This window comes from Pinus tabuliformis, chromosome 6 (assembly GCF_031772625.1).
Source record: "Pinus tabuliformis cultivar Carrire ecotype Pingquan chromosome 6, CPIR1, whole genome shotgun sequence".
Taxonomy (NCBI): domain Eukaryota; kingdom Viridiplantae; phylum Streptophyta; class Pinopsida; order Pinales; family Pinaceae; genus Pinus; species Pinus tabuliformis.
The window spans coordinates 1,411,977,324-1,412,001,895 of record NC_142292.1 but is presented as its reverse complement, the minus strand read 5'-3'; the positions used below and the strand labels follow the sequence as shown (position 1 = coordinate 1,412,001,895).

General features: G+C 36.9%; 1 protein-coding gene across 1 annotated transcript in view; it reads right to left on the bottom strand.

The window, feature by feature from the left end:
• Positions 1-10,835: 10,835 nt before the first annotated feature.
• LOC149263939 (phosphatidate cytidylyltransferase family protein) overlaps positions 10,836-24,572 on the bottom strand; it is a 71,500-nt gene continuing 57,763 nt past the window's right edge. Inside the window, exons 11-13 of the mRNA XM_089392696.1 lie at positions 11,892-11,943; positions 11,610-11,710; positions 10,836-11,484 (exon numbers count right to left, since the gene is read on the bottom strand). Of these exons, the coding sequence (XP_089248822.1) occupies positions 11,371-11,484; positions 11,610-11,710; positions 11,892-11,943 (267 nt within the window). The 3' untranslated portion in view covers positions 10,836-11,370. The remainder of the gene's footprint in view (positions 11,485-11,609; positions 11,711-11,891; positions 11,944-24,572) is intronic.

The following is a 24,572-nucleotide window of genomic DNA, read 5'->3' as shown; positions in this document are numbered from 1 at the left end:
GTTGTCCTGAGCTTGCGTCACCCAGGTCATTCACAAAGTGCGCAAGGGAAAATCCCCGAGAGACAGACTCCGAGATTTCTTTGTCTATTGTCGACTCTGGCTCTGTCAACTATTGTTATCTTTTTGTTTTGGCCACGTCAGCCTGGAATTACAGCATCCCAACTGTTGTTAAATTCTAACAAGAAAAGGCTTAATTTGACTTATGCCTTAGTCAAATGGAGAAATTCGATTTTCCACATCAATAGGATGACTTGGATTGTAGTTAGCTAGAGTGACACGGCTTTGTCTCCTATCTAAATCAATAAATTCGAGTTATAGCCTAGAAGTAGAGTTGTGCATGGGTTGATTGCTAAAATTTAGCAATCTAGTAGAGTTATTGTTAGTTAAACTCAGTTAATTGAGCTTTAGTCTTTAGTGGAGTTAATAGGAGTTCAATTGAGTAGTTATAACAATTGTTAACTCACTGATCTCTCAGTTAACTGATCAATTTACTAAAAATAGTCCCAGTCATGCATGGAATTCAAATTTCCTAGTTGGAGTGGAGGAAAAGGCACATTGTAATTATCAATTGTATACTAGTTGAGTGTACAATTTTTTTGCATTGAGCAGGTGGTCAATTCCTTCAGGATTTGCGCAAGGAAATAGGGAATTCTCCTATTTTTTAGGGGTTAATTTCCTCAAGGATTGTGCAAGGAAATAGGAGGATAACATAGGCCTATTTTGGCTAAGTGTTGGTCAGAACAAGAGATCAGAATTGCAGTGCAGGGTGTGCTTTAGGATTGAAGCAAGACATTGTAATTGATCCATATTCTCATCTAATTAATGCAAAGAAATGAAGGGGTTTTTCCTAGTCGGGTTCCCCTGTAAAATCATTGTGTTCCTTGTGTTTTGATGGTTTCATGTTATTGCATGTGTTTCTATCATGTGTTTTCCTTTTCGCATAATAGTAGAAGAAATTTTTGTCTCTTGATTTCAGTTCGATTTCATTAGCAATAGAAAATTTCTTGTAATTTCTACATGGTATCAGAACTACGGAAGACTACATAAAAACCATGCTCCTGATCTTCTCTCGGAAAATTTTCGATTTGCAGAGTTTTTTGGTGCAGATCTTCTTCAATGCAGAAACAATGTCTTTCAATGGATTGAGGCTTGAGTATGCATTGGAGGACATCTCAATTTTTTTTTCTTGGAAAGACAAGATGGAAGTTGTCTTGGATGACAATGGAGTATGGGAATATACACAAACTGATATTCCAAAACCAGTAGCATTAGATGCACAAGAACTTGCTCAGTGGAAGAAAGACACAACAAAATCCAGGAGGATTATTCTGGAGGGTGCTAGAGATCATGTGGTTTTGAACTTGCATAGAAAGGGGACTCATTTTGTAATGTGAAAAACTCTCACAGATCTATTCCATAGCAGCAGTGATGCCAGGAAATTGGCATTTAGAGACAAGCTCTGTAACATTTGAATGCATAAAAATTGTTGTTCAATACCTATCCAACTTCACCTAGGTTCGAGATGAACTTGGAGGAGTAGCAAAAAATGTTCCATCATATGAACTTGTGAGCTTAGCACTCCTTGGCCTTCTGAAATCCTAGCACAACTATTAGGATTCAGTTAATGGAAGAGACAAACTACTAGATTGGGAGAGACTTTGGTTTAATTTGGTGTAGTAGGGGATCAGAAGAAACACTAGAGATGGTGTCACATCTAAATTTGATTAGGAATAAGACTATGCTCTAGTTGGCAAAGGAAAGAATGCCGAAGGCAAGAAGGCCCAAGGCAAGGCAGAATCCAACGAGAACCATGGAAAGAATAAAGACCTCGGTAAAATTAAATGCTTTCATTGCCATGAGTATGGACACTATGCAACCAAGTGTACACACAAGAAATCCAATAAGGAGCCTACAATAGGAGCAGGAGGAAATGCTCTCGCATCACAATTTGAGTTGAATTTCACCCTCATTGTTGGCATGGCAAGCACAGTAAGAGGGAGTGAGTGGTACCTAGACTCTAGCGCTTCATATCATATGACAAGAAGTAAGTAGTTTTTCAACAACTTAGAGGAGAAGGACTTGCAATTACACATAGAGCTTGGAGATGATGGAAGGTATAGTACCAAAGGGATAGACACTATCAACTTTAATAGGGAGTCGGGCTCCCAACTTCACCTAAAGGATGTAATGTATGTGCATGGTCTGAAGAAAAATCTAGTTTTTGTGGCTGTACTTGAAGACTGTGGATATGATGTGTTGTTCAGCAAAGGGAAAGCTTATTTGAAGCATGTTGCTATTGGACAAATAAAACAAATTGGTGTTCGAATTAAAAATACTACAAGCTAGTGGTAGATTTCGCCATGCATGTAGCTATACCTCCAGGAGTGAGGTTGGGCGATGTAAAGCCTTAGACCCAAAGTTGCAAAGATTTGGGTAGGGTCCATCGGAGATCAACAACAGTTGAAATATACTCTTCTCATGGATCATTACCCTTGCTACAACAACCTACAATATTCAATAGAAGAAGTATCAATTCCATTTAATGCAGTGAAATCTTGAATGAAAACAACAGTCAAAGACTTAGGAGAGTTGCAGAACAGAGGCAGTCGATTCAGTAGTTTTGAATGCTTCTCAGTTGCATTTGTTGTAGTAGCGACAACAACAGTCAAAGGGAGTGTTAGTTGTGTTACAGTACATTCCACTGGAGTAGGATTGGGGTTGTGCAAAACCCTTTTCTTGCTAAGAGGTAGCGTTAAATTGTAGCAAGAAAATGTTTCATTTTACTTATGCCTTAGTCAAATGGAAAAGTTTGATTTTCCACATCAGTGGGATGACTTGGATTACAATTAACTGGAGTGACATGGCTTTGTCTCCTAGTTAAATCAGTAAATTCAAGTTATATGCTAGAAGTAGAGTTGTGCATGGGTTGATTGCTAAAATTTAGCAAAATCTAATGTAGTTATTGTTAGTTAAACTCAGTTAACTGAGCTCTAGTCTTTAGTGGAGTCAACAAGAGTTCAATTGAGTAGTTATAACAGTTGTTAACTCACTGATCTCTCAGTTCACTGATCAATTTACTAAAAATAGTCCCAGTGGCATGCATGGAATTCGAATTGCCTAGTTGGAGTGGAGGAGAAAACATTGTAATTATCAATTCTATTCTAGTTGAGTGTACGATCTTTTTGCATTGAGCATGTGGTCAATTCCTTAAATATTTGTGCAAGGAATAGGAAATTCTCCTAGTTTTTAGGGGCTAATTGCCTCGAGGATTACACAAGGAAATAAGAGATAATAGAGGCTTGTTTTGGCTAAGTGTTGGTTAGAGCAGGGTAGTGAGCAGGATATCAGGATTACATTGTAGGGTGTGCTTTAGGATTGAAACAAGACATTGTAATTGATCCATATTCTCATTTGAATTAACGCAAAGCAGCAGAGGGGTTTTCCCGAGTTGGGTTCCCCTGTAAAATCATTGTGTTCCTTGTATTTTGATGGTTGCATGTTATTACATGTGTTTCTATCATGTGTTTTCCTTTCCATAAAATAGTAGAAGAAATTTGTCTCTTGATTTCAATTCGATTTCATTAGAAATAGAAAAATTCTTGCAATTTCTACAACCGTTCCAAAGTGCATGCAAAAGGAAACTCCCAGGAGATGGATTCCAAGATTCCTTTGTCAATTGTTGGGCCCGGGCTCTATCAACTGAGGATCCTGCTTCTTTTCTAAAAAGTGCTCAAGCGTTTCTCTCTGGTATGAGTTATCACGGTCAGAGATGAGTTAGCCCGACTCATCTCTGATTGGCTGGGCTCCACATTAGCTCACTTGTTCTCGTAAGTGCGCTCTTTTCCTTTTGGGGAGAACCCTCCAACTCGACATTGTTAAATGATAGTCTTCCTCCTGAAAAAACTTCGACTTCCATCTCTCAGTGCTATTAAATACGAACTCCCGTCGAGACTAAAAAAAACTAAGTATTTCCCCTTTCACCTGTGTATTTCGCTTCGCTTGTCAAAGCTTCAACTCCCCTGTCGCTCCTCTCTATCACTCCTGCAAACATCCCACTCGCACAAAATAAAAGCCATGATTAATTATTCAATCAAAATTAATTCTCTACAATATTATATGTGCGGCCAAATGCTAATACAATGATTATAGAAGGATTGGTTCATGATTAAAATTAAAGTTGCAAAAGAACCGGTTACATGCTTTAATTGGGGAAAATCATTCTCACACTCCACACCACATTTACTTTTATTGATTCAACAAAATATAAACAATACATCATGCATTTGATCCAGATCCACAAAGATAGGATCAAATGGACCAAATTCAGGAAAATAAAACAAATTGAAACAATTTGTTAAATTTAATGAGTTACATGGAAAAAAAACAAATTATATCCTAACAAATCCATTCATTGAGGAACCAACTCCTCTGGTAAAGAAATTTTGACCTCTTGGTCAATCAGGTTTTTATAGATACCCCTGCATCAACGCTTATTCCAGGTTAGTGATTAGTTCTTAATCGGGTTTTTCATATTGGAAAATTTGGTGTGAAAAAATAGTGGATTTGATTCAGATAACATATAGAGGACCGTAGAAACTCTAGTGTTTTGTTTAGTGATTGGTCTGTGCTACAATATGTACATGGAAATGTCCTATCTACCATTGTGGTAAATTTTGGTTGGAAGTGGTATGAGAAAATTAGTTTGAGCCTCTTGCTGGGAGATAGGAGTTTTAAATAATTTGAAAATTGGTAAATCCTGTCAGTTTCCATGCAGAATTGCAGTTGGAATTCACACTTTGTGAATGCTTTCTTTTGGTGTGTTCTTGTCTTTAGTTTGCTCCAATGTTCTATAACAAACAGGCAACCCTGTGACCAGTTCAAAATCACTACGGGATTTGTAATAAAACAAATAAATATTTATGGGTTTGAATTGCCTTTTCTCAATTTGTTAAACACAAAAGAGCGCATGGGCTAGAGTAAAAACCCCCTTGGCATTCACAGAGTTGTTGGTTTAAGCAATGAGGCATATATGGATTGTAATCATAAGGCAACCATTGGTCAACTTGTAGATAGGTTTAATCATTGCAATTAGATGTCTTTAAGTTAAAACTGAATCACCACGAGAATATAACATCTACTTCTTGTGTTATGGATAATCTTCAAGAGGTGAAAACAAAATTAGAGAAACATGAAGACGAAGTGAACGAACTTCAACAACATATAGAAGGGCTCAAAGCTTTGGTAAACAACCTAACCCTCAACATGAATAATAGACCAATTCAAGCAATCCAACCATGGTCGATTCTCTTGATTTAGATCAACCTGCCCAAGACTCGGGCAAGTTCCTTTTTATGAGTAATTATATTATAAATCAATTGTTCAATGTTATGTAAGATTTTCTTTTTGATGGGGCATTTTTTTAAGGTGTTCACCTACAAAATCCCCTTTTTGATGCTCATTATCATGTCCCTCAGGAAAAGATTGTAATTCTCTTAGATAGGAGGGAGCAACACTGAAAATTTGGTTATAATAATATATAATACCTAAAATATTTATTGCGACCCAAGCGCGACCTTGAATATCAATATAAAAATTCTCAATTGGTTAACAAAAAGAGCCATGAAGTACATATAGTATTTGATAATTTCCTTTGACATGTTTTATAACTTTTATAATTTAGCTTTTTAATGTGATATGCCTAGCATTATATATATAGAGATTGTAACTATTAAGTTTTTATATACTTGTTAATCAAATTCAAATATGAAGTTTAGGAATATAATGTCTATGAATATGAATCACTATAAAAATGAATCTTAATATATATATATGTGTGTGTGCGCACGTGTGTTATATGAAATATCATTGTTATAAGCATGATTTATTTTTATTTAAATTTATTTTGATGTGTTATGCATATTACTATTTTTTATTGAAAATAATAAAAACAAAGTTATATAACAAATTGAATGGTATGGATTTATTATTTTTATTATATTTTACTTTTTGTTATTTTTTTGATAAACTAACATTAGGTTTCATTATTATTATTTTTTGATTTAACACTTTATTTTACATGAATCAGCGTTGAGAGGGATCAAATCTCGAGGTGCAAATTTTTTTAAGATGAAAAAAGATTTGATATCTCTGGAAGCTTAGTAGATCCAGAATTAAAGATGAAACTCGACTGATTTATTTAAATCTTATACTGAAATAATTTTTAAAAATACAACAATTATACATTTTCATCACATTTAAAATAAAAATCCTAATATTTCATAATAATTTTAATTAAAACTAATTAAATATATATATTTCTTTTTATTTTTTATCACCGCCAACATTATTTCTTATTTAAAAATTATTTCTTATTTAAAAAATTATTTTAATTCTGGAAGAAATTTAATCCATAGAGCCCATGTGAGATTGTGTAAAGTAAAGCCAAGCCTCATCCAGAATCGACAGATTGCTTTTTGTTAGTTGTGCACGAGGCCATAGACAATGTGGGACCAAAAAAAGTCGTCACAACTTTCGTGATATGGGTCTTGAAACCTTTAAAAAAAACACAAACACATCTGAAATAAAACATGCATGAACCATGATCCGTGGGCTGTGAGATATGTGCAAGTATTGACCAGCTCAGCTCTAACAGGCCCTACAACGCAGCGAATTAAATTATAGAGGCGCTCTGGTCCCGGGCTCCATTGCCCAAATTTTCTTGTTATATAAAAGTGGGATTGAGCAAATCCCACAAGTGAACATTGAACAAACAACATTAAGGATTCTCTGAAACAATAGAAGGTAGTAATTTTCAGCTGTGTTTCCATGCTTGGCGTGCTTGGTCTTGGCGGGTTCAAGTTGGGTTTGCACGAATAGCGGCATTCGCTGCAATTACTATATGAAATGAAATGATATTTTAAGGTTTACAAGACTAAAAATAGTTTATGAGACTATTAGTTCTTTGTTTTTCGCTCTTTGCAATTTAGTGTTTTTCCGATTCAAACTGATGTTGAGCTGACCCAACCTTCCAACAATCCCCTCACCAAAAAGACAGTGCCAAAAAACTGATGCTAACATGTTCTCATAACTTTCTCAAATGTCTTTGAATGCATCACATTCCAAAATGAAATGTTTTTCCGATTCCACAGCGCCAGACGTGCAAAATGTACACACCCTTTCTTCCCAAGCTTCTTTAGGGATTTTCCACCATCTTGTTTCACACCGAAGTTGATGTGAGTTGGTCCTTAATTGAGCAATAAGAACCTTTACGAAATGCTAGCTCCAATGAACTCTTTGTGTTGTAAATCACACGTAGGGTTGAATTCCTCAATGTAATATTTCTTCTTTCTACCCAACTCTTTTCCCTATACCTTTTTACGAAACTTCTCCATAACAAAATCCTTTAGCTCTTTGCTATTTTGAGGACAGACATTGAGGTAGATATTCCATTTTTGCATCCATGTGTAACTTTGTTTCATCCATGTTTTCTTTCTTTCACTGATGCCTTCATTGAAGATAACATTAGGCCATCTACCTACTTTCATTTGTTCAATTCTTTTTTGGTATCTCATGAGCCGCACCATAGCGATTGCTTGAATGGAAGTTGCTCCCGTTTCACTCAACATTATCTCATAAGGTACCAAACTTTTTATTCTGAACTTGCTCATGATCAAGCGTTTTTGGATTTTCTCAATTTGTTTCCATTTTGAGACAGGAGTGCTGCTAGCCCACAATTCACACCCATATAGCATCACTGCACAAACTAGGAGTCCAAAAAGCACTTTAATCGTTTTCCAATCCCATAACTTTGCCTCTCTACATTTGTTTTGAAAAGCATATAATGCTTTCCACCCTCCTAAAATTCTCTTCTTTCTGCAATCCTCCCAATTGAGTTTGTTGTTGAAATCAATCCCAATGTACTTGTACTCATTTACTTCTTCAAGAATGTTGTCTTCAAAGAAGAAAGTATGTTGGCTTTGCTTCCTTTTATTATAAAAAATCATTATTTTGGTCTTGCTAGTATTGACTTGCATCCCCACTGCTCTAAAAAAATGCTCAAGGGCATATAAGTGCATTTGCAATCCATGGGCCGATTTAGAAATCAATACAATATCATCAGCGTATAAAAGACGCTTTATCACAAACTCCCCAACCGAACACCATCTCCACCTTGCAGATTTAGTCACTCTTCCAATTTATCAATATATAGACCAAAAAGAGTGGGGGATAGAGGGCAACCTTGCTTGAACCCAATGTCACTTCTAAAGCTTTCTGAAATACCTGCTGAGGTTTTAATTTTGACTTTCACTTCTTCATAAAGTCTATGGACAGCGGCTCTATAATGCACATGAATTTCAAGTCCTTCCATTCTACGCCACAACTTATCCCTAGGGATTGTGTCATGCTTTTTTGAAGTCAACAAAGCAGCAAAATACTTCTTTGTCCTTCCAAACCTTTTCAACAATGTGTTTCAACGTGATGCCATGATCCACTATAGAATGTTTCGGCCTAAAACCCGCTTGTCCTCTTGCCCTCTTTTCTTTACTTCTGCCCACTTGCTAATTCTGTGTTTTACCATGCTGCCGAAAAGCTTTGCAAATAAAGGATTGATCATAATTGTTCTATAGTTGGATGGATTATTAATGTCTCCACTTCTAAAAATGGGTATTGCTAGGCTAGTTGTCCAGTCTCTTGGGAATCCTTGCTGAATGATGTTGTTGAATATTTTCATGATGTGCGGTGCAAGAGTGTTTATTCCCAATTTTAGATACTCTGCTTGAAGTTCAACCAAGTCTTTTATCTTTCCTATTTTCAGCTTCTTAATTCCATTCCAGCTTCTTAATTCCACTCTCCACCTCTTGTAATGCGAAAAGCTTTGAATTTGTGTTGATCTTAGGGAGACTCTGCCTCAGATTCTTTTTCATATGCTGTTCAAACCCAAAAGCTGTTCATGGACATATTCAGAGGATATTGGTACAGTAACCTTCATTGTCGGCAGAGGAGCATTTCTGAGAAGGCAGCCAACAGAGCAATTTCCTCCTCATCCAACCTTGAAACCCTTATACGCACCTTCTTGAGGTTTGTCATCAGCGGAAGGGTCAAGCTTCCTGTCACGGGACTTGCTGCCTGTTTTGCCATGAAAAAATTGCCTCATAAATCTCCTCCATATAAAAACCAAGATGCTCGAAACGTTTAACTTAAAAGATAAAAGCCAGGGATTTACTAACCTCAAAAGAATTGCTTTCTAAGGAGAGTTCTTCAAGATTGGAAAAACAGCCAAGAACTGTGAGAGAAGGCACGTGAGTACTCAACCGAAGAAGGGTAATTTTTCTCAGAGAGTTCCTGTTAGAAAGACCTTCAAGTACATGAAGCTCTGTTGTGGAAAAATGCAGATCCCGGCAAGAATTTAGCTCCAATCTCAACATTGAGGGACAGTTATGTATTGTGAAATTCCTTAATCATTAAACGCCAGGAGAATATTGAGAAAATGGATCTTGAATTATTAAACGCCAGGAGATGGCAGCAGCTCCAAGGCACCAGCAGGTGTTAAAGAAGTCGCACCAGCAGGTATTAAAAAAGTCGCACCAATAGAAGGCAATGCGGACATGCTTCACGAATCAGATCCGCTATGTCATTAGCAGTCTTCGGACTCTGGGTTTTGCCTCTGGCATTTGCACTTGGCTTAAACCCCAACCAAATCCTTCTGTGTTAAAAAAATAAAATAAAAAATTCAATGGAATTTTATATCTTTAAATAGGCTACATAAAAAAAGAATACCATGGCAAAAATCATGGGTTGTCAAAAAACCACTAATGTTTACATAACAGGATAAGATAGGACAAGACAAACATTACATCATCTCTTAAATACTACAGGACAAGACAAACATTACAACATCTCTCACATGCTAGGCTGGAAAGGGCCTCTCTCCACAATAACTTAAAAGAATTACAAACTATCATTTTTCCATTCCCATTATCACCTACTAATCACATGATGCGATATGGTTACCATAAAGAAGGCTGTGAGATGGCTGTATTTCCTGCCATCAAAGGTGGTCATGATTGCCTTTTCCCTGAAGTGTAACTCTTGCCCTTTGTTTTCAGAACATTTTAATGCAATCATGGTCGTGATATTTTACGAGAAAACTTAATTTGGGTTATAGAACGCGATATTTTACAAGAAAACTTAAATTGGGTTATAGAACACTTGTTAATGCATCATTTCTCCTTAATTGACATCGTTAACACTCTGAAGAACATTTTTACACTTGATGGGGTCAAAATATGACAAGCCGCATCTCTTTCTTACTATACAACAATAGGACTGGGTACCTTTCAAGCTATGGTGAAAATTCTGTTATCTAATAAGCACGAAGTTGCAATTGAGCCCAATAAATCACCAGCCCAAAATCTTATCACTTCTGTTTTCTCCTTGAAAGGGTGAAGTTGCAAGAAACATAATTTGGGTTCTAAATCACTTACTAATGCATCATTTCTCTATATCTAACCTCATTAATGCCTTGAAAGATAAAAAATTACACTTTGTCACAGGGTAAAAACATGACAAGCCACACCTATTTCTTAATATACAGCAAATGCTGTAAAGCGCCTTCCAAGCCAACACCGAAAATGTGGGTGCCTAACAAGCAGAGTAACATATAAGCCCTAAGTTTTGGCAGCTTAAAATCTTTTCACTTCTATTTTGAAATAGTAACTTTAGTTTATTTACTCAACAGTATTTGATGCGATAATATTATATGTACAAATTTTAGACTTAGGGAAAAATCTGTTATGGCTTTTGTCCATTGTTTAGCACTTCATCAATATGTCATATTGCTTCAAGTTCCTTGTGAATGCCATTTCAATGAGGACTATATTACAATACTGTTGTACAGAATGCCTGTAATCATCAACATAAAACAATATTATGTTGATAGTTTACAAAATGGACTAACTGAAGGTCAAACTGAGCCTCAATCACTGTTGGGAGCAGCATTGACTCTGGCTCTTGTACATTATTTACACCATCCAACTAAGATTCTAGTATAACATCATCATAATGTTGAATTGATTCGTACAGAAATAAATTTAATCGGGCATTGCTCTTAGTGGCTGAGCTCCAATTTACACATGAAATACTGTTTCGTCACTTTGAAACATTCCTTCTCTGTGTTGCTAATGCATCGCACATATGACTCTGCATCTTTCAAAGCACTCAGCGGATTGCTTTGCCCAAAACTGTAAAAAGGCCTGAAAATTCCATAACTGTTAAAAAAATGGGTCACATTACTTATCTGCCTCATTCTCCTTGCTCTCCAACACATTACAGAAATCAAATTTATAAGAACTAATGTATTGCCTGCTGAACTTAGAGACAAAGTAGACTGTAGAATATAAGTGGAATGAATGCATTGTCTAGCTGTGTTGTATAAGCCTCCAGCAGACCAGCTAAGATGACTGCAAAAACCAATGATAACCAATCCTGGAGACAATGACATCGACAAACTTTAGCAAAGATTAAGCATTATTTCCTGGATAGTTATGAATTACAGTGGATATCGAAAATGAATAGTAGCCCTAGCCATGCAATATTTCATTGAATATCACCTGGGATGAAGTAAACCCTGTCCAAGCCAATGAGGGAAGAAGAAACAAGCACGCAAGCAGCATAGAAGTTATACCAGCTGCTGTCCCTTCTATTGTTTTTTCTGCACAACAATCAGAAAGTAACAAAACTTAGGTAATAAAGAAGCAAGTGGTTCACCACCAAAAACTAAATGCATTAAAAAAGGGTGATCAATAAATCACATGTCATATCTTCAAGAACTAAGTGCATCAAAAAACTTATTGTTTCACATATCATACAACCAACTGAAAACTTTCACATACTTCCACCCTTGCTCCATCTCAAAACGCCATATTTATGCCCAACCAGTGATGCCTATTGGAAACAACAAAAGAAGTTGTCAGAAATAGAGCATTTCAACTTCCAAGCAACAAAACAAATAAAAGCATCCCTGAACTTTAAAGGATATCTACATAAAAATGTCATGCAGAAAGGCATCAAAGGAATAAATTTAACAGAGTTCAACTAAATAATTCCAAGAAGAAGTCAAAAAGAGGAGAATCATGGAGCTCCGCTAGGTTTTTGAAGGTTGGGATCTGTATGCTTTCATTTCCTGTCACTTTTGCCGTTACTCCTTGCTCTAACACCTTAGCTGTCCTCCGGTGACCCTAAACAACCACTCCCACCTGCCACGGCCCACAAGCCTTGTGGAACCTGGGTTCTTTAAAATGATTGACCTTGTGCCCAAAGTCGGGATTGTTGACCAACAATTGCTCATCTCCATGGTAGCAATGCATCCATTGACCATGAGCACAGTACCTCTGAAGGTCCCATGAAAGTCAATCCCAAAAGTATTCCCCAAGGTAATGAAATTCCTCCTGATGAAATTCTTGTGAATATTTATATTTGAAGAGTATTTGGTGTTTGTGATAAGTTCAAAAGGTACACACTTCTCCGCTATTTTTTTAAAGGAATTCTACCAAAGGCCATCATAAGGCCTTGGGTCAAGGAAGTCTAGGAGACACATGGATGGAATATTCTGAATACCCAAGACTAATGAAAGGATTTTTCTTATTTTCTTTTGAAGAAGAATTGCACTGTGTTGTTATTCTTTCTTGTGGCTGTTAGAACAACCTGGTCATTTTGTCCCCAAGAGTTGAAGACTGCTCAGACGAGAACTCTGTACATCTCTGCTGTCCTGTTTGGGGCAAGTTCTCAAGCCTCCTATTCACTTTTGAGACATTCTATACCATGTCTCAGTACCAATCAAAGATTTTAACTGCCATGAACCAGCCTGTTTTTTAATCCTAGGACCCAAAGAAGGGTTTGTCTACAAGTTAAATTGTCAAAAGAAGAGTTATCAAAACCAGTTTATCCAACCAGAACCAGCTGGTCTGAACCAGTTCACAAAAAGAAAAACAGCACTAAAACTGGTACCAAACTGATTTTGGACCAGTTCGGAGTCTGGACCCTGAAAAAACTGAGTGGATTCGACCCAAACTAGTGACACTAATGACGTTAATGTGCCCAAGATCCAAAAAAGAAAGTAACAACCCATCCAAACCCTGATCCAAGTTTATTTTGGTTCAGATATGTATCACAGTCAATGCTATTTTATACCATATTCACCCTTACATGCTATATACATTAGCCAACTCTGCATATTTGGTGTCTAACAGTTTGGATTTACACTGATGTACAATAATTCTTTTTTATCCATCAAAAATTGCATATTTTATTTAATTTTTAGTCGACCAGGTATTTTTCCCTCTTCTGGTCCAAATAACTTTGGTCAAGTGCGCTAAAATACTCTTCAAAAAACTTCCTTGCCTGATTTGGAAGTTTCATTCTCCTAATAGATAAATCTATTTCGAGATAGGTTCATATTTTCCTCTTTCCTATAATTTAGTGATTGGAATGAGTGAACGAACAATATCTGTAGGTAAGGGTTCCCAAGGTAGTTGAAAGCTTTTGCGTTCAAATTCCTGCTTTTACAAGTGCTTACCTTATTCTGGGTAAAAATAAACTTGCCATTATAAATTATTGGATCCAAGAATTCTTCTATAGTCTAAGCGATACAATGAAATCTCTTTCTATTCTTTTAGCAACCAATCTATGTACTGGGTTTCTTCATCTTCAACTTGTCTCTAGATGGTAAAGATGTGGCTGTGAACCTCTATCAGATTATTTACATGCAGGGGAAGGGATAAAATTGTTTAGAATAGGAATTTGTTAATAGCCAATTCCAGGGCAGAAAACTTAAATACCAGGTGAGGTATATAAACCTCCCAAACACTCGCTTTAGATCAGTGATGATAATATCGGGGAGATATCGCCAAATATAGGAAATATCGCGATATTTTTAGCGACCCGAAATATCGCCGAGAAAATATAGCGATATTCCGAGATATTAATGATATCTCGATAAAATATTGTGCGACGATATAAAATATCGCCGGGCAGGCTATGCCATGACTAGAAAAAGGGAAATTTGCCTCTTTTTTCCTCATTTCTGTTTCTGAGTGTTGGAGAAGGAAGGGGAAGAGTTTTGTGGTGGTTCTCAAGGAAGGATTGAGGATCAAACAATGATTATCACCACCAACTAAGATTTGTTTGTGGATCAAAGATTGAACAGTGAGACACACTTCATTTCTTCCATTAACAGGTATGTTCTTAAAAACCCCAATGTTAATGATTTTTTCATAGATTTAGGGTTATGCTTGCTTGCCTCTTTGCCTACCAACATTTTATTTCTATGTTTTTTTCCCATTTGCTATGATTTTCATGCCCATGAGTCAATGCAAGGGTTTTCTCCATATTTTGACAGCATGCTTCATTTTTTTTTTCAACTTTCTTATGCACCCTCTTATTGCCATTTTTCATTCAAATTGCAAATAATGTAGTAATTTTTTTAAAACGAGGTGGTTATTACTTCTTATTTTTTGTGTTGGGGAGTTTAACGCCAATTTTTTGTTTTTTTTTGTGCCCTAGGTTTGAATTAGTTCACTACAAATGTCAAATATGCCAAAAGCCTTGGACCCATTTTGGGAGTATGGGGAGCCTGTTGGTGGGGCAAATTGGGCATATCTATCATGCAAATTGTGTGGGACCAAGATGTCAGGAGGGGTTACACGATTGAAATACCATCTGGCTAGACTCCCTGCACATGATGCAAATGTAATGCCTTGTATGGTTTCTAGTGTGGAGGTTATACAAAAATCTCTTGAAGCAATTGCTGAACAAGACAGAAAGATAGCTGCTAGGGAGAGGGCACTGGTCTCAGATAGATAGCTGCTAGTTTTATTTGTTTTGCTACATATAAGTTTATAACTCATGATGATGAGATACTTTTATATATGTGATGTTATTTTGTATTGGTTCTCCACATTTGAGTCCTTGATTGGACAATTATCAGGGATCAGCGGGATTTGGTATCGCCTTTGATGTATCATTTCTGTTTGACATCATATATATCAGTGCTTTCTTCGTATTTATGTGCCAATGTGTTTATTCATGTTGTTATTGCTTTATATGTTTAAAAATCTGAAGAAAAAAATGAATATATTATGCATTTTTTATGCTTGCCGATATTTGTCGATATTTTCGCCAATATTGTCTATAAGATGTTTTCTAGACCCTCGCCGATATTTTGTCGATACCGATATTATCAACACTGCTTTAGATGTTAGAGTCCTAATCATAGGTTTCAACACTGCCCTCTCATACCAAGGCCCAAAATGCCTCTCGCAGGTAATGACATCAGTGGGTTCAAGCAGTTCAACAGTACTCTCAAAGGAATGAAGTGGTGGCACCCACGAAGCCCATCATGCCAACACTATTGTTGAAACAAGGTTGGTCACTAATAAGCCCATGGCTTCCACTGCTAGGAAGGAGATTGTGCAACCATCCCAAAACTCTTCTTCTTGAAAGGTGATGGGCACAATCTTCTCTACGAAAACCTCAAATGGCGTCGAAGATCAAGCGATATTTTAAGTAGCCCAAGATCCATACATTAGACAATTAGATGCAAGTGACTAGTTTCAAAAGTGTGGTTTCACCAAATGCATTTAAGGCATTGGTTGGGCTGGTTGATGGTGAAGAATAAGTGCATTACATTGTTATCGACCTCAACGAAGATAGCTACATGGAATGTTATGCAACTTACAAACCTTTACAAGAAATCCATGGCTCAGAGGATTAAAAATTTGATCCCTAGTTTTGATATTTTCTATTTACACAAGTTTAAGATAATTGTTTTTTGTTAAAAGTTGCCTTGAATGTTTTTGGATGAATTCTTTTGTTTTTGTCTAATAATGTAAATGGCACCAAAGCTACAAAACCCTAATTTCACCTAACCTTACGACCATCATCGATTGGGTAATAACCCAACATAGTAGTCGGTGTGGACTATACTAAATCTAAATCACTAGATTATCTCAAGACAACTTAATCACTGTTGCACCAAGACCACTGTTCAAATAGCTCCAATATTCTTACCAAAAGATCATATCAATATTCTTGTGTCGAATTATATTACTCCAAAGCTACTGCTCAGATCGAAATAGAGCCATAGGACTAAGGTTTTAAGGGTGTCACGGGTCCGAAAAAAAGTACTTACAGTGCTGCAGTGGTCCGAAGTCTTGGGGCTATGCAATGGTCCAAACCATCAACTCTACCACCATTGTAACAACAATAAATAAGAGGTACAAGTCCAAAGTCTTGTAACTGCACCGAGAACTACAATGTATACAATCATGAATATAATCAGAGCATTGTGATGAAGGCACAGTTCGAGCTACACCAATTCAAGGTATCCGAAGTTTGTTGTTGTCTAAGCCATAGTTAAGAATAAACTGCTGTGATATACCACAATGCGAGCTGTAAGAGATAAAGAGACCGAGTCTTAAAAAGGTAAGTTTGAGTCACTGTCTAGGTGTGTCTTCGCTATCCGAGTTGCCGTGTGAGCACAGTCACTATAATCTTCAAGAATCCAAGCTATAATATCACCGAGAAACCCTTATTAGATGTGCCCTTGTCTCTTCCTTATTTTGTTCACAAGTTGTGAACATATCTTTCTCTCTTCTGTGATGTTGACTGAGTTTCGGTAATTGTTGTGTCTTGCACATCATTAGAAATGGTGATTTGAACTTCTATTTATACGCCAAGTTGCTTTATGAAATGAACATACATGTCTCCTTAGAGCAAGCTGACATGGTAAAGTTGTTTAGGTCGGCTTATTGTCCAGAATAACATTCTTTTCTTAGAAAATTCATATCTCTCATATTTCTTGGAGTTTTGGGCTAAATAATAGCTCATTAGAAAGCTAAAATTATGCTCTAAAGAATGGTGTAGATATCATGGTGAGTTGCAGCCCTTAAGGAGGTGAAAACAAATATTTTTAATGTCACTGGTGCAAAATTGGAGGTAGGGTAATTAGACTTCTTCTTGGATGGACTTGCTCTTATTAGGCTTCTTCCATCCTCATCTAGTCCTTCACCAAGAGTGGTCTTCTTCATCATCCATTAAGATCACTGGAGGTAAGACATGTCATCTAGCACCCTAGAGAATTTTCCATTCCAGCCACTACCATATTGACATCAATGACAACCTAGATTAACAATCTCCCCCTTTGTCATTGATGGAAATATTCCAACTTTTTCTCCCCCTTTGACATCAATGGCAAATGGGGTGCCGATAGACTCCTCCTATCATGTTGCTCCCCCTGTCATGATGCTTCTTTGCTTGATTTCTTTAATGTGATGCAAGAGCAATGACCCCCATCTTTTGGCGAAGATATTCAAAGGCTTCTCATGGAAGGGGTTTTGTAAAGATATCTGCAATTTGCTCTTTTGTATTGACATATTCCAACTTGATATTCTGTTTAGCAACTTGTTCACGGAGAAAGCGGTATTTGATTGGAATATGTTTGGTCTTCAAGAGCATCACCAGATTCTTTGAAAGACTAATGGCGCTAGTGTTGTCACAAAAAATGGTGATTGGTTGCTTGGTTTCTATGTTGAAATCCTTCAAAGCTTCCTTCATCCATAGTACTTGTGTACAACAGCCAACTGCAGCTATATATTCGGCTTCAGTTGTAGAGAGAGATATAGATGATTTCTTTTTGTTGAGCCAAGATACAAGACAGTCTCCCATAAAGAATGCATTTCCACTAGTACCTTTTCGATCATCCACGCTTCCAGCCCAATCAGCATCAGAGTAAGCTGTCACAGTAAGAGTTGAGCTCTTGGGATACTAAAGACCAAAATCAGCAGTTACTTTCAAATATCTAAGTATTCTCTTCACAACTGCTAGATGGGATTGTTTAGGGCTTGATTGAAATCTTACTACCATTCCCACTGCCTGGATAATATCTGCCTTGTGGCAGTTAAGTATAGGAGAGCTCCAATTACTGACTTGTAAAGAGTTGCATCAATGAGAGGGGAATCATCATCTTTGCTTAATTTACAACCTGTGGTCATTGGTGTGCTCATCGGTGCGCAATCTTCCATCCCGTATCTTTTGAGCATGTCTTTAAGATATTTTGCTTGTGATATAAACATGCCTACAGTGGTTTGAGATATTTGTAGCCCAAGAAAGTAAGATAGCTCACCAATCATTGACATTTCGAACCTTTTGGACATATTTAGAGCAAATTCATCACTCATCCCATCATCATTGCTGACAAAGATTAGATCATCAACATATACAAGAGTGATCAACGATTTATCCTTGTCTATCTTCATGTAGAGATTGCTTCCCGCTACTCCCTTTTTGAAACCTTCTTGTTGTAGATAATGATCCAACTTTGCATACCAGGCTCTAGGGGCTTGTTTTAACCCATACAAGGCCTTTTTCAACTTGCATACAAAGTCTTTTCCTTCAACAAGATCAAATCCTTCTGGTTGCTCCATGTAGACTTCTTCCTTGAGTTCTCCATTTAGAAATGCTGATTTGACATCCATTTGATAAGCCTTGAAACATTTGAGCAAGTAAATGCCAAAAATATTTTTATAGCTTCCAATTGTGCTACGGGTGCAAAGGTTTCTTGAAAATCAATTCCTTCAATTTGCAAGTATCCTTTGCAAACAAGCCTTGCTTTATTTCTGATTATTTGTCCATCCTCATTCATCTTGTTTTTGTATACCCATTTTGTTCCAATTATATTTTTATCTTCTGGTCGAGTTACCAGCTCCCATGTTTCATTCTTTTAAATTTGAGACATTTCTTCTTCCATGGCCTTTATCCAATGAGGGTCTTGACTTGCTTGAGAAAAATTTTCAGCTTCTATCATAGATAATAGAGCAACATCATCTTTTCTTGGAGTGTTTGTCATCCTTCTTCGAGTTTGAATTCCTTCATCTATATTCCCAATAATTTGTTCTTCCAGATGATGTTTTTGAAGGAATTTGATCTTAGGAGTTTGTGCAGGTTCATTTTGAGGTTCTTGATCCCTCTCTTCCTTTTCAGGTTCTTCTTTGTTTTCTTCAATGAAGGGGTCAACTTCATGATCTTCAATTTCCTTTTCTAGAAGGGCTTCATCGATCTTCACATCAATGATTTCCACTATTTTCCGTAGTCGATTATTGTAGCATTTGTAAGCTTTGCTCCTAGTAGAATATCCAAGGAATATTCCTTCGTCAACCCGAGAATCAAATTTTCCTGGTGAGTCATCATTGATCTTTATGAAGCATTTGCTTCCAAAAATCCTGAAGTATTTTACTGAAGCAGGTCTTCCTTTCCATAATTCATAAGGAGTCTTCTCATTATTTGGTCTTAGTTGAGTTCGATTCAAGGTATAAACTATTGTCCCAACTGCTTCTCTCCAAAATTTTGGCTGCAAGTCAGTTGCTAGTAACATTGTCCTTGCCATTTCTTGAACGGTTCGGTTTCTTCTTTCAACTACCCCATTTTGCTTGGGTGTTCTAGCAATAGAGACTTCTCTTTCAATTCCATGTACTTTACAGAATTAATCAAATTCCTTTGATGTGAATTCTCCCCCTCTATCCATTCTAAGACATTTAATCTTAGAATCCTTTTCATTTTCTACAAGAGCTTTAAGATTCTTAAAACATTCAAATGCTTCAGATTTATATTTTATGAAATATACCCACATCATTCTAGTATAGTCATCAACAAATAAAGCAAAGTACCTTTCACCTTGGAGCGCTGGAGTTCTAGTTGGCCCACATAAATCTGCATGAATGATCTCTAGAGGTTTTGATGTTGAGAACTCCTTAGTCTTGTGGTTGGTTCTAGTTTGCTTACCATGTTGACATGGGCCACATACAGCTTGATCTGGTTTGAACATCTTTGGAATGTCCCTTACTGCATTAATTTTGCTAATATTGATCAAGTTATCAAAACTTATATGCCCCAATCGCTTGTGCCATAACCAACTTTCATCTGTTTGACTCAAGTAACATTTATCTTTGTGGATTTTGCTCAGGATGTAAACGTTATCTGGTGTTCTTACTCCTTTAGCCACAAGTTCTCATAAGGAAGAGTTCTCCTTGGTCACAAATTTGGCTAACACTCAAGAGATTGTGTTTGAGTCCTTCTACCAGCAAAGCATTTTGAGCCTTTCCTTTTCCATTAACAAGGGCAACGATCCCTTTTCCAGTGATTTTAGCAGATCCACTTCCAAAGGATACACTTCCATCCTTATTGTTCAATGAGACAAACTTCTTTTTGTCACCTGTCATATGTCTTGAGCATCCACTGTCCACAAACCAATGGTTTTCATCACTATGAGCACATAGAGCTAGGCCACATTTATCCGTATTGATATTCTCCCTTCTTGCTTCTCTTCTTTTGAGTGGACAATTTTGTTCGTTATGTTCATAATCATCACGTAATGAACAAATTGGATCAAACTTGGTCAAAGGATCAAAGGAGTTATAAGTCTTGATTTGTCCTTGCTCTTTGAGACCATGTGGTTTATTTGTTTGATCCTTCAATCTTGGTGTTTCATTCTTACGAGCCATGCAATGTTTAGCTTGATGACCAAAATTTTTACAATAATAACAATACCCAAAAAAGATAGTTTGGTACCTGTTGTAATAGCCATGACTTAAATCAACATTCTTCCTTGGAGTTACTCTTTCTTCATTCTTTGGATTTGAGATGGGCCTTTGATGAGATGACTTTTCTTCTTTTGGATTGCTAGAAAGTATGTCAGCATAGCTTCTTGCATTATCCTTAGTACTTGATGATTCTCCTTTAAAACCAATCCCAGATTTGTCATATTGAGGTTTTTGAGCATTAAGGATATTGTCAAGTGTTTGAGAGCTTTGCCAACTCTTTTTGACTTGCTCCAATTCCTTCCTTAGAGATACTATTTCAGCTTCACGATTTTCACAGATTTCTTCCTTTTCTTTTAGCTTATTTTTCAAGAGGTCTTCCCTTATTTTTTCTTCCTCCTTTTCTACCTTGAGAGAAATGATCTTATTTCGTAATTTCTAATTTTCTTCAATAGCACTCGTTAACAATTCATCTACATCCTGAATCATCATCATTTGTGAATGCCATGAACAATACTTCTTGGCTTCCAGCATAGTCATTTTCTTCATTTGATTCATCATTACCTCCTTTGTGATGAGGGAAATTTTTAGTTGATTTCTTCTTGATGATTACAAATTCATCTTCATCAGACTCATCTTGCTTAGAGAAGAAATTCTTCTTATTAAACCCTTTCTTTTTGTATACCATCTTTTTAGAATCTTCCTCATCATCACTATCATGTTTACAAGGACATTTTGCAACATAATGACCTATTCTTCCACAATTGAAACAAATAAGAGGGTACTTACCTTTTAGCTTGGATCCTTTCTTGAGTCTTCGTACAAATTGTGCTAATTCGGTTTCAGCATCGGAGTCGTCATTGTTGGTATTCCACCCATTTCTTCCTCTTGCGGTTTCAGCATCGGAGTCGTCATTGTTGGTATTCCACCCATTTCTTCCTCTTGTTGATTTTGAGGCTTTGAATGCTGCTTCTTTGGAGTTTGGGATTCCTTTCCTCATTTCATAGGCAGTGAGAATTCTGTGAAGTTCATCCATCTTGAGGGTGTCTAGATCCTTCATTTCTTCTATAACACTCACTTTGGAGTCAAATATGTCAAGAAGAGATCTCAGAATTTTTTGAACAATTTTACTTTCTTCAACTTTTTCTCCTAACCCTTTAAGGGAGTTGACAACTTCAGTCACACAGAGAAGGTATGATGCAATATCTTCTTCGCCATCCATTTTAAGACTTTTGAAATGTCTTCTATGAGTTTGAAGCTTTGCCTTTTCAACTTTAGAATCCCCATCATATAAGGCAATTAACTTGTCCCATACTTCTTTAGCCGAGTCACAATTCATGACTATTGTAAATTCAGAGTCGGTGATTCCACTAGTGATGGAATTTAAAGCTTTGGCATTTGCAATGTAAGATTTCCTTTCGTCTTGATCAGTTGGAAGAGTGGAAGGAGCAGCATACCCATTCAAAACAAAATGCCAAACTTCAAGTCCAAGGGACATTAAGTAGTAGGACATTATTTTCTTCCAAAAACCAAAATTTGTGCCATCGAACAAAGGAAGCCTTCCTGACACTTCTTGATTTTTCATTGTGACTAAGAATCCTTCTTCTAGCTGTTAGGCTGATTACGAAGAAGCTGGCTCTGATACCAGTTGTTGGAAATACTGAGAGCAAGGTGAATCAGTATTTCTTTTCAATTGTTATTATGTCCAGTTAGATTCTACACAATTAAAATCAAAGAAATGAATAATCTTATTATAGAAACAAGAAGGATAAAAATCCTTTTATCAAATGAAAGAGTACAATAAGATGTGAGGGTTACAACCCTTCAAAATTTAGGCACCAACCTTGTGTTTAGGGCACCTACCCAAAGGACACCAATCCTTCCATGCTGCTTTACTGAAGTTGTTAGTTCAAGGATGCTTCATTTTACCAATTTGCACCATACCGCATCATCTCCACTTCTTTATCAATACTGCACCAAAGTTTGCACCATGACTTCTCCACTACTTCAATCACTAGATTATCTCAAGACAACTTAATCACTGTTGCACCAAGACCACTGTTCAAACAGCTCCAATATTCTTACACAAAGATCATATCAATATTCCTGTGCCGAATTATATTACTCCAATGCTACTGCTCAGATCGAAATAGAGCCACAGGACTAAGTTTTTAAGGGATGTCACAGGTCCGAAAAAAAGTACTTACAGTTCTGCACTAATCCAAAGTCTGGAGGCTATGCAATGGTCCGAAGCATCAACTCTACCACCACTATAACAACAATAAATAAGAGGTACAGGTCCAAAGTCTTGTAATTGCACCAAGAACTGCAATGTATACAGTCATGAATATAATTTGAGCATTGTGATGAAGTCACAGTCCGAGCTACACCAATTCGAGGTATATGAAGTTTGCTGTTGTCTAAGCCATAGTTAAGAATAAACTGCTGTGATATACCACAGTCCGAGCTGTAAGAGATAAAGGGACCGAGTCTTAAAAAGGTAAGTCAGAGTCACTGCCTAGGTGTGTCTTCGCTATCCGAGTTGCTGTGTGATCACAACCACAGTAATCTTCAAGAATCCGAGCTATAATATGACCGAGAAACCCTTATCAGATGTGCCCTTGTCTCTTTCTTCTTTTGTTCACGAGTTGTGAACAAATCTTTCTCTCTTCTGTGATGTTGACCGAGTACCTGTAATTGTTGTGTCTTGCACATCATTAGAAATGGAGATCCGAGCTTCTATTTATACGCCAAGTTGCTTTATGAAACGAACAGACATGTCTTCTTAGAGTAGGCCGACATGGGAAAGTAGTTTAGGTCGGCTTACTGTCCATAATAACATTCTTTTCTTCGAAAATTCATATCTGTCAGACTACTTGGAGTTTTGGGCCAAATAATAGCTCATTAGAAAGCTAAATTAATGATCTAAAGAATGGTGTAGATCTCATGGTGAGTTGCAGCCTTTAAGGAGGTGAAAAAAAATATTTTTAATGTGACTGGTGCAGAATTGGAGGTAGGGTAATTAGACTTCTTCTTGGATGGACTTCCTCTTATTAGGCTTCTTCCGTCCTCATCTAGTCCTTTACCAAGAGTGGTTTTCTTCATCATCCATTAAGATCACTAGAAGACATGTCATCTAGCAACTTAGAGAATTTGCCATTTCGGCCACTGCCATATCGACATCAATGACAACCTAGATTAACTATCAGCAATTGTAGATAGAACATAAGCTTAAGGATCATATGAAGGCAACCAAGCACAAATATAAGACACTGAGATTTAGGTCTAATGACCAGGGCAAAATCCACAAGGGGAAAACCCAAATGATTATTCTTCTATTAGATTTCTTCAAATTGTTCAGAAGAGTACACACGCACACACACACACACACACACACACACACACAGAATGAGAATGAATAAAGTCACCAATGTTTGATCAAATTGCGGTTGAAGTGCTCTTGCTCTTCGCTTGAAGATCTCCTTCTCTTGACCAGATCTTGTCCTTCACACTTGCTCTAGCTCTTCCCTTGCTCTTACTCTTCACTTGCTCTCACGCTTCTCTTGCACACACTCAACACTAGCTCTCCTTCTTCACAATGAACATGCTTCTCTCAAGGCTCACTTTCTTTTGCTTAAATAGATTTGAAATGAGAAGTTACAAAATGAATCCATGTGTTGAGAAAATAATAGGAGAATTGAATTCCATGAGGGAGGAGTTACTAGAGGAGAAGTGTGACTCATCCTAAGAATAGAGAGAGGGATACATTTGTCTTGTGGAGTTACAATTTGAATTATGGAGAGAGAGAGTTACACTTAGACATGAGAGAATATTTTGTGAGAGTTACAAATAGAATTGAATGAGGGAGTTACAAGTGCATTTAATGAGGAGTTACATTTTCGTCATACATTGAATTAGTGAGGGAGAGTTACATTCTCTTAAGTGTGGAGTTACTATTTTATTCCAAGAGAGATTCGATTTTCC